At 37.7% G+C, this 11,092-nt stretch overlaps 1 protein-coding gene across 2 annotated transcripts; it reads left to right on the forward strand.

Annotated features, from left to right (window-relative positions):
- The first annotated feature begins 1,109 nt into the window (after positions 1-1,109).
- Positions 1,110-9,500, forward strand: LOC100251258 (protein transport protein SEC16B homolog). Of its 2 annotated transcripts, none has more exons than XM_010663016.3 (14): positions 1,110-1,264; positions 1,489-3,317; positions 3,440-3,760; positions 4,257-4,385; positions 4,496-4,618; positions 4,773-4,913; positions 5,164-5,295; positions 5,400-5,534; positions 5,859-5,986; positions 6,061-6,169; positions 6,244-6,561; positions 7,691-7,825; positions 7,923-8,221; positions 8,365-9,500. In XM_010663016.3, the coding sequence occupies exons 2-14, from the start codon at positions 1,617-1,619 to the stop codon at positions 8,894-8,896; spliced, it is 4,203 nt and encodes a 1,400-aa protein (XP_010661318.1). In that variant the 5' UTR covers positions 1,110-1,264; positions 1,489-1,616; the 3' UTR covers positions 8,897-9,500. The 2 variants fall into 2 exon arrangements, with proteins under 2 accessions (XP_010661318.1, XP_019081245.1); XM_019225700.2 differs by having other exon boundaries at positions 1,116-1,264; positions 1,530-3,317.
- The last annotated feature ends 1,592 nt before the right edge of the window (positions 9,501-11,092 follow it).

Raw genomic sequence — 11,092 nt, forward strand, 5'->3', positions numbered from 1 at the left:
CAAAAATCACTTATAGTATTTTATGGTGAAATACTTTATAAGTGATTATTTTGAAAATATTTTTAGATAAAATACTTATACTAAAAACACTTCGAGTATAAATGCTGTCAAACGAAACATTTCAAGAAAAAATATTATCAAAAACACTTAGATAAGAGTCCGTTTGATATTAATTTTATAAAGTATTTTTAACTTAAAAAACATTTTTTTCCCTAAAAAAAATAAATCAGAAGTTTGATAAATTTTATGAAACACTTTTTAAAATCTGAAAAATCATTATTTTTTACCATTGCACAAAGAAAATATTTTTTTACGAATGAACTAAATATTAACGAATTGTCTATATGTAAAATTAAAATAATTGATATTACTCTAAGGATAGAAGGCTACGTCAGTTGTAAGAGCTGTGAATCTACCCGTTCAATAGATTTTTTGAGTATTTGAGTTTATTTATGACATGAAACAACTTATAGCATGGTCTGACTTATGGATACATTATAGGAAACTCTACTTGAATATATTTTTATTTTTTACCAACAAAAACCTGGAAGTAGTTTTTGAGAAACACTTTATAAATGATTTAAAAAATATATTTTTATTAAAAACACTTAAAAAAAAAAAAACATTGTCATCACTCTAAATGACATTAGGTCAAATATTAGGATTCTACGAGAAAAAACAAACTAATATTATTGATTTTGTTGGGTTCATAACTCCCAAAAATTAATATAAAATTTAGAAGGACAAGCCAACCAACCAATTATAAAAATAATTTTTAAATATATAAGGTAAGTTGTTACTTTTAAATTAACCTTATATTTTAATATTTTATAGAAGATATTAATAAGAAGTATATTCCATAATAGATTTAAAAGATTTTAATATTAATTATTTTTAAATTGAACTATTATTTTTTGACATATTTTTTGAATTAAAAAAAAAACTTTTATGTGGAATTTGAAGTATAAATTATATTTTTATATGAATTTGGTAAGATTTTATAGATCAGGAAATAAATAAATAAATAAATAAAAGAAGAGTGGATCACGTGCAGTAAGAGTGGCAAGGAAGAGCATATATATATATATATTTCTGTGATTAAACTATTTACCTTTGGTGTATGCGGTGGTGACCTGTCTCCTCCTGCGCAATCCATGTTTTGTCTCTCTCCCTCTCTAAGGCCTTCTCTTCTCTCTCTCTCTCTCTCTCTCTCTCTCTCTCTACAATTTCCTCTCTTCATTTCACAGATCCTCAATTTTGATCGGTATGTGTTTCTCTTTCCATTCATTTCCTTTTCTATTTTTTGTATGCTTTCAATTTAAGCTACAATTCCTACTTTTTTACTTTTTCTTCTCATTTTGGTTTTTGTTTTTGTTTTTTTTTCAAAATTGTGGTGTTTGATTTTTGTTTCTGAATTTAGGGAAGTGCTAGATCTTGCCCCCGGAAACCCTAATTTTGTTGCTGTAATGTATGAATCTTTTGTTGCAGATGCTGAATGGTGATGTTTTTTGTGTTGAATTTGGAGGTAGGGGCAATTCTGGAATGCGGATTCGGCCAATTTGATCGAGTTTGATTGTGTTGTTGAATTTTATCGTGCGGTTAAGGGGTGGTTGTAGATGGCGTCTCCTCCATTGCAGGTGGAGGATCAGACGGATGAGGATTTTTTCAATCAATTGGTTGATGATGAGATTGATTCTACTCGATCTGGCCCTGGTATTGTAGAAGGTGATGATGCGGATGAGGCAAAAGTGTTTAGGAATCCAAGTATTAGTGAAGTCGGTACCGCGGGAGTCTCGGCTGGAAACGTCGAGTCTGGGGTCAATGTGGAACAGGGTAATGGAGATGGCGCCGTGTCCACATTATCGGATACTGGGGAGGACGCTTTGGTTACGTCATCAAAATTTGTGACACCCGGTACTGTGATTGAATCTGGTGATGAAGCAGTGGGGGAAGAAAGTTTACCGAGTACTAGCATTGGTGAGAATAGCGGGTCTTCGGGAAGAGGTGTTAAAGTGGTACAATGGAGTTCGTTCAACTCAGATTCTCATCTTCAGGGTGGCATCATGTCGTATTCAGATTTTTTTAATGAATTGGGGGATCGTACAAGAGATCCATTTGATAATGCAGTAAACCAAGAGAGTTCTGGGGCTGAATTCAATAACATGAGCAGTGTTTCAGGAAACCCAGTTGAGGATTTGAGTTCCTTGAATTCCACACAACATCAAGAAAGCCAAAACTATGGGGTGGCTAGGGAGCAGGCAGTAGATGGGCAGGATTTGAATAGTAGTCAGCACTGGGAAGAGCTCTATCCAGGGTGGAGATATGATCCAAGGACTGGAGAATGGCATCAGTTAGAAGGTTATGATGCAAATGCTAGTATGAATGCTCAGATAGCAGGTGATGGGATTGTTTCAAACCAGAGATCCGATGCTCACTATTTTCAGCAAACCACACAGTCTCTTTCCATCATGGGAAGTGTGGCTGAAGAATGTACAGGTGGTAGTGTACCTAATTGGAATCAGATTTCACAAGGTAATGTGGAATACCCAGCACACATGGTGTTTGATCCACAGTATCCTGGTTGGTACTATGACACAATTGCCCTAGAATGGAGGTTGTTAGAGTCTTATAATCCATCTGTAAATCACTCAATGACTGTCAATAATAACCAGCAAAATCAAACTGGAAGTGTTTTGTCAGGTAATTTCTTCACCAACAAGAGTCATACCATCCATGAGCAAGTTGAAAATTATGGATTGAAAGGCCTCAGTGGTCAAAGCCAAGTTGCAGATTGGGATGGATCTGCGAGTGATTACTGTCAGCAACAGAAGAATATTTGGCAATCTGAGACAGTTTCTGAGAGTGATGCAATTGTTTTTACTGCAAAACAGCAAATGCAGAATCTCTATGGTTCACAATTTCATGTGAACAATTTTTCTAATCAACAAACAGGTTCAAAATCCTTGGGGATAGGTGCTTCATACGAACAAACAAGTCATGGTTTTGATGGCACTAATGAGGTTTCAGGGTTTCAAAGCTTTACTCCTGGTGAAAACCTTTCTCGACACCATAATCAGACGAATATGGATCTAAGCCAACAGATGCAATTTTCTCCTGCTTACTTTGATGGACAAAAATCAGTAAATTTACCACAGCAGCCACATCAGAGTGACACACAGTTCTCTTATGCTCCCAAAGAGCGTTGGTCATCTGCTGGACGACCTCCACATCCATTGGTTACTTTTGGGTTTGGTGGAAAACTCCTAGTTATGAAAGATAACGGTTCTTTTCTAACAAACTCTTCATATGGACACCAGGTTAGGCTTTGCCTTTTCTGGTTTCCGTTGACTTCTAATTTGTAGTTTTTTTTATCGAATAAGTTCCCTTGTCTTTGTGAGGTCAATATCAATGTTTCAATTTAATGTTTATTCATGTGAAGGACTCAGCAGGAGGTGTGGTTAATGTTCTCAACTTGATGGATGTTGTTGTGGGCAAAAATGATTCTTTGTGCACTGGAACTGGTGGTCGTGATTATTTCCATATATTATCGCATCAATCTTTTCCTGGACCTCTGGTCGGAGGGAATGTTGGAAGCAGAGAGTTGAATAAATGGGTTGATGAGAAGATTGCAAAATGTGAATCTTCAAACATGGACTATAGAAAAGGCGAGGTCCTGAGGTTGCTTTTCTCTTTGCTGAAAATAGCATGCCAGTATTATGGGAAACTCCGTTCTCCCTTTGGCACTGACCAAGCATTGAAGGTAAAATAAGTTTGTATTTTATGTCAATTCAGTTTTTGTCATCTCTAGCTTGCTATTAATAGGAAGGTAATGGAAGTTGCCATAATGGTGAGCTCATTTCTCAGAAATTATTCTTTTGAAGACCTCAACTTTACCGGACACCTGTAATGTTTACCTGCCTTTGCAATATGCTGTGAGCCTGTGATTGCTTTATGCTCGTCAGTCTTATGCAGTTATGAGGCACTAATAATTCTTTCTCACGTTTTAGAGTTGCCTAGAAGAAGCTTCAGTCAGCATTTATCATGGATCTGAAAAGAACATCCATTTTTTTAAGGCAAAACATATATGCTTTAGATTCAATGTTTCATTACTTTAGTATATGGATTGTAGGTTGCAAGTTCTTTGCCATTCTTTTGCTCTTCTCTATTTTGGTTTTGATTAGTGAGTCTTAATCATCCTCTGGGCTTCTTTCTCTGATTCTTCCTTTATTTTCCTTGTCTTTTCCCATTGAACTTAGGAAAGTGATTCTCCTGAATCTGCTGTAGCTAAGCTCTTTTCATATGCTAAAAGAAATGGTGTGCAACATAGTGAGTATGGCACTCTTACACGATGCTTGCAGAACTTGCCTTCCGAAGCACAGATTCAGGTAGATATACATCTGCTACTTAGTCTCTTCCAATATTTCCAGAGGCAATGCCTATTTCTTTTTGAAATTTAAGTACCACCTTTTGTGTTAAATATGCATTCTTGCTGCAGGCTACTGCTCTTGAAGTACAGAAGCTTCTTGTCTCTGGTAGAAAAAAGGAGGCTTTAGGATGTGCAATAGAAGGTCAATTATGGGGACCTGCACTTGTTCTGGCTGCTCAACTTGGTGATCAGGTTCTCATACAAGCATATTTAATTGTTCTTTCCATTCCTTTACCATATTTGAATTGGCTCAATCCTGATCTAGCAGAGGAATTCATTCCTTGGATGTCAAACCTGATTTCAATTTTTATGCTGACACTCTCTTGTTTCCTTTAATTTCATGCAGTTTTATGGTGATACCGTGAAGCAAATGGCACTTCAGCAGTTAGTTGCAGGATCACCTTTGCGGACGTTGTGCCTGTTAATTGCAGGGCAGCCAGCAGATGTCTTTTCCAATACTGCAAATATATCTCAACAGTCTGGCCAGGTGATATATTAACTCAAGTACTGTCTACTAAAGGTTATTTCTTTCTATAGATAAGAAAGTAAATATGCTTCATATGTATTGTGATGCTATTTTTCTTATCTACAATTTATATTATGATTAGAGAAAAAAATGTAATAAGAACCATTTGCATGTGTGGTATCAGTTAGTTGTGAAATGATTCTTCTAAAATTTTCTTTGGCATTCCTTTGCTTGAGCAAGTCTATTGAGTTTTTGTTTTAATGGCCTGCAGATATGGGCTGGGGCAAACAGTATGCTAGATGAATGGGAAGAGAATTTGGCCATAATAACTGCTAACAGAACAAAAGATGATGAGCTTGTTATTATTCATCTTGGTGATTGCCTATGGAAGGAGAGGGGTGAGGTATATGCTCTATGGTTTCTTTACACTTGAGTTGTCTCCTGTTCTTTTTCTCCAAAAGGTGTCAGTCCTCCTCGGCATTGCCCTTACAGATAACTATTGTACAGATTGCTGCTGCCCACATCTGTTACTTAGTTGCTGAAGCAAACTTTGAGTCATATTCAGACAGTGCAAGACTATGTCTTATTGGTGCAGATCATTGGAAATTCCCCCGAACATATGCTAGTCCAGAGGCTATTCAGGTGCTCCACCACCCCTTTTGTTCAGCACATGATTCAAAAGTCTGGAGCTTTTCCATTTGGCTGTCAGGATTTAAATATTGTCCATCTAGTACTTTCCATGACATCTAATTTTAATATTCTGGCATGAGCCTCAAAATGAGTAGCTCATGGAATTTCATTATTCTACAGCTCCAACACCCTGGAGTTGGTAACCTTATGCATTAGGTTATGAACTAACATATTTTCTCTGTCACTCATTTTTTTGAGACAGAATATTCCTCACTTGTTAACTTCCTGCCTTCTACGTTATGAATCTTGTTACTGAACTTCTGAATATCTGGACAGAGGACAGAATTCTATGAATATTCAAAGGTGCTTGGCAATTCTCAGTTTATCCTACTACCTTTTCAGCCTTATAAGATTATTTATGCCCACATGCTGGCTGAAGTGGGAAAAGTTTCAGATTCTTTAAAGTAAGTACAGTTGAATTCATATTCCATTGATGGTTTTGCTATTTTGTTTAAATTAACATGATATGTTGGCTCAGGTACTGTCAGGCAATTTTGAAATCTCTAAAAACTGGACGAGCACCTGAAGTGGAAACATGGAAACTGTTAGTATCATCTCTTGACGAGCGGATAAGAACCCATCAGCAGGTATTTCTTTAGCGTTTGTTCTCTTTGTCAATCCATCCTTTTGTTGTGATTTCTTATGGGGACACCATTCACAGGGTGGTTACTCAACTAATTTGGCTCCAACAAAACTGGTGGGTAAATTGCTGACTTTATTTGATAGTACTGCTCATCGTGTTGTTGGAGGTCTTCCCCCTCCTGTACCATCAGCATCACATGGCAATGTTCGACGTAGTGAACAAGTTAACCAGCCTGGAGGCCCAAGGGTATCGAACAGTCAATCGACGATGGCGATGTCTTCATTAATGCCTTCGGCATCAATGGAACCTATAAGTGACTGGATGGGTGAGGGCAATCGACTGACAAAGCCTAATAGAAGCATTTCGGAGCCAGACTTTGGAAGAACTCCAAGAAAGGTAGATGTTGATATTCCTTGACATTCTGTTTATTTCAATGCGTTGTTGCTATTTGAAAGTGCCATTTCCACTACTGTTGTTTCTTTCTCTACTAAAATATCTATACTCAGGTGGTAAAAGCTAAACAGCTAATACTAATCCCAGATTAATTCCAATCTGGGATTAGTATATACATAGAGCATCATGATTTAAGAGTTGGGGCTAGAATTTGTCCTTTTGTTAGGTGAGGCCTCATCTTTATAACACACGGTAAATGTGCATTGATTCTTTTATTTACTAAAAGAACTATAGTTTTATAATAATGGAAAAGAATTATAAAAAATATTGTATTTAGGTTCAATGAATTTATCATAGAGGAAATGTTGCGAAATACCTCACAGTAAAACTTGCTTGTGCTGCAAATTGCTTCTTTCTGGTTTTATGAACAAACTTAATTTGTCAAAGAAGTTCTTAGTGACCGTTAGGGAAAAATGTATCAATGGAAACACTGGTTTAGTTACCAATTAATGTTGCAAATTCAAATCCTAACTAAAATCTCAAAGAAGTAACAAGATAAATTTTGGTGCTAGTCACACCAGTTCTCTTCTAGTGTGCAGCAGCACTATCTTTAATTTAAACAAAAATGATAAAGATCACTGAAGAAAAAACAAAAAAAACCGTGCCACTATAATCAATTAACTACTTGATTTACAAAAATAAAAATCATGTACTGCAATTTGAGTGTCGCTTCTAACCCCCTCTCTCTCTCCCCTTATCCCATCTCAACAAAGCTTTAACCCGAGGTTCCCTATTACTTGAGATTGGATACATGAATCCTTAACAATCATGTGTGTTCTTCCTTTACCTCTTTTATTTTTTCTGTTCTTTCTTTTTACCCCTTTTCTCCCTTTTGTTATGTCAATTCCTTCAGTCAAACAACTCTCCTTACCTTGTATTCGTAAAGCCCTTTGTACTCAAAGTGGTACTCAAACTGTCAAGCACAAATAGTGCTACCTAAAAATTTGAAGGTTTAGGCCACAAAGTTGTAGTGAGACTCTAGTTCTTGGCCAATGAGAAGTCCAAGGAGACATTGTGCTGAATTTCTGTGTGTTGAATTCTTAAGGTGTTTTCTAATTTTGTGCTTTATCAGGTTGATTCATCCAAGGAAGCCTCTCCTGATATAAAAGCATCCAGTTCGGGGGCACCTTCTCGTTTTGGCCGTTTTGGCTCACAAATATTCCAAAAGACTGTGGGGTTGGTCTTAAGATCCCGCCCTGACCGGCAGGTAGTTTCTTGTGCTAGTTGTTTCTGTAAATAGACTCCCTGTATATAATCATCTTTTTACTGGTGATCAAATATTTTATGCTATGTTCTTACTGAAGGCAAAACTAGGTGAGAAGAATAAATTTTATTATGATGAAAAGCTCAAGCGATGGGTTGAGGAAGGTACTGAACTTCCATCTGAAGAAGCAGCCTTGCCGCCCCCACCACCAACTTCAGTTTTCCAGAACGGAATGCCAGATAGCAGCATGAAAGATGCAGCCAAAGTTGAAAACTCAGAGAGTAATGGTGGGCCAGAAATCAAAAGCCCAAATTCTTCTGAACGGGGTTCTGGGATCCCACCTATCCCACCCTCTTCAAATCAGTTCTCTGCTCGTGGGCGCATGGGTGTTCGCTCAAGGTAAGTGCCAGGGATAACTCTCTCTCTCTCTCTCTCTCATCTGGCAATTTATATTGTTCAATGTTATAAAGCACCTGAAAAGTGGATTTGATTTTTATTTTGTTTCTAAATTTGATTTATGTATTGTATTGCCATTTCCTCAGGTATGTTGACACATTCAACAAGGGTGGTGGGACAGCAACAAACTTGTTCCAGTCACCTTCAATTCCATCCCCAAAACCTGGAATTGTTTCCAACCCCAAGTTTTTCATCCCCACTCCAATAGCCTCGGGAGAAGAAACAATACAAACCACTAGAGAAAGCATTCAAGAAGCCACAGGAACCAATGAAAATCTTTCTAGATCTGTTAAGAACGATGGATTTGCACCTCCACCAACATCAACATCATCATCAATGGCTATGCAACGGCATCCTAGCATGAATGACATCTTATACAACAGTATGGGAACCACGGCAAAATCCAACCCCTCTGTTATTCCTCACTCCCGCCGAACAGCATCATGGAGTGGAACCTTTAGTGATTCTATAAGTCAGTCTATAAGGACTGATGTAAAACCGCTAGGAGAAGTACTTGGTATGAACCCGTCACAATATCTGCCCAGTAACTCTTCGCCAATGCGGTTTTCAGTGAGTGGCAATAGTATTGGGGATGATCTGCATGAAGTTGAACTTTGAGGCATCAGAGCTATTGCTACAACTAGTGTAAAGTCCCAATTTTTGTTCTCTTGTCCGGTCGTCCGTGATATGTTTCTTCATCACATTTTGCCGCAAGGATTGGTGATGGGGTTGATGCAAATGGGAATGGTTTTTGGGAGAGATTTATATACCCTCAAGACTCAGATTCGGTTTGAATATCTGAGGTACAGCCATTCCCTGGTGTTTTTTGAGGATCCTTCTGTCCTTCAAAGTGAAGAGAGCATGTTTTTTTGGTATTGTTGTACAGGTCCATTTGTTGATTTATCAGACAGCCTTGATGAAGACAGAAGAGGACCTAAAAAGTGAGCACCCCTTCTATACCTTCTCGAGGGAAGAAAAAAAATTGCCTATTGAAATTGCAAAAATAATATGTTCCTTCTTGCTTTTTTATGGATCATATTCACAACACAGATGCTCAAAATGAAAGGCTGAAAGTTTTGCATTTTAACTTCTTCCTAGTTGGAATATGTACCTAGTTCCCCAAAAGTGGCATTATTTTTGTTCCCCCTTGGTGATTGTCTCTCACTTTTAGAATTATCCTATTGGATAGATATATAGCAATATGGAGAATTTTTTAGCCCTACTGTGTTTGTCATGAATTACAGGTTGCTTGAAACAGCTATGAGAGCTCTTTCTTATTGTGCCAGCCACTTTCAATTTCAGTCTCTGTTATCTCCAGTTCTGAAGTTTGTATAACATCATTTGGGACAGTTTCCTAATTCATGATTTTTGCCTGAATTGAAAGGGGAAGGTAAAGCGAAAGTTACAATTTTTAAAGGATAATATTGATATTGTAAAAATTTTATTAAATATAAAAAAATATTTTGTATAAGCTATAAAAAATGGAAAAAAGTAAAATTTTTAAAGTAATTTTTTTTTTTTAAGTAAAAAGCACATTGAACAAAATTAATCACATTAAAGTTATTCTTTTTTGACTTCTTATGGTGATGACTGATTATTTATCCTTACCTAAAAATAACGTGTTACCTTTGACTATTGTCTCTAACACCAATGATTAGTTGGCTCGTAACAGCTTTGAACTTTATAGTTTGACGTTTATACTTAGTAACGGTTGTGACATTCGATGCACTTAATGTCTTCCGTATTTAGTGCCCGGACAATTTTTATTTGTCTACATCCTAAGATGGACAGATAATGATATTTAGTGGAGGGACACCGATACACTGCAAGCACAGAACAAGAGTCACGCTAGACGAAGGTGAGCATCCCACACATCCCAAATACACTTCTATCTTGGCACAACTGTTGAAGAAAAACATGCAGTGTATATTGTTGAAGCCTTGCGTCACTGGGGTCCTCGCAGTAGCTAGATGGACGCTCCCTTTCAACTGAAGATGATTCTTACTTCGATCAACCTGCAAAAGACGTCTGGACAGGTTGTCTGGACACACCCTTCGATGGTTTTGTTAGCCTTCTCTCTGATAATCAATCTCCCATTTTTACTGAGTAAGAAAGCTTACCTTCTCTCCTCGCATGAGGGTCCTTTTATAGTGTCAAAAGCTCTGTTCCCTTTAATGGTGGGAAGACTTTTTAGCTTGTCATGATGGCGCTGAGGTAGTGGCAGAGCCATCATTGTCCTGCAGGCGGCTGTCAGAGATCGTGGGGGGGATGACTTGTCGTCGTTCCTGTCCTTTCGCTTTGCAAGCTGCGGAATGCGGGCTATGACAGGTTGTCTGAAGTGACTTAGTATGGTCCCGTCGAAAGTGCTTCTGGCAATGTAGACCAAGATGACCCACGTTTCGCGGCCAAGGCTTTTGGGTAAGTTGCTAGCGCTGGGTTCGGACCACATGTCCGGACAAGAGAGGGGCCGTTCGGATAGTGGGTTTGAGAGTGCCGTATGCCCCCCTGAGGGAATCCGAATAGAGAGTTGATGTGCCACGTGTCCCATGGAGGGGTGTTGTGCGAGGTTGCCACATGGATGTTTGGGGGTAGTCCCTACATATATGAAATGTTTTATTCATTTGTAAACAAATCTTAGGCTGAGGGTTTCTTATGGTAGATCTTCGACAAAGACATCTTCGTCCCAACTGTTATTACAAAGCATGAAATTCATTCTTCTTCCACTTTTATTTATAAATTCTGCGGATCTTAGTGGCCTTTGGATTCGCTATATATATATATATAAGGATCATCATTTAAAAGGTAAAATTTTCC

This window comes from Vitis vinifera, chromosome 15 (genome assembly GCF_030704535.1).
Source record: "Vitis vinifera cultivar Pinot Noir 40024 chromosome 15, ASM3070453v1".
NCBI lineage: Eukaryota > Viridiplantae > Streptophyta > Magnoliopsida > Vitales > Vitaceae > Vitis > Vitis vinifera.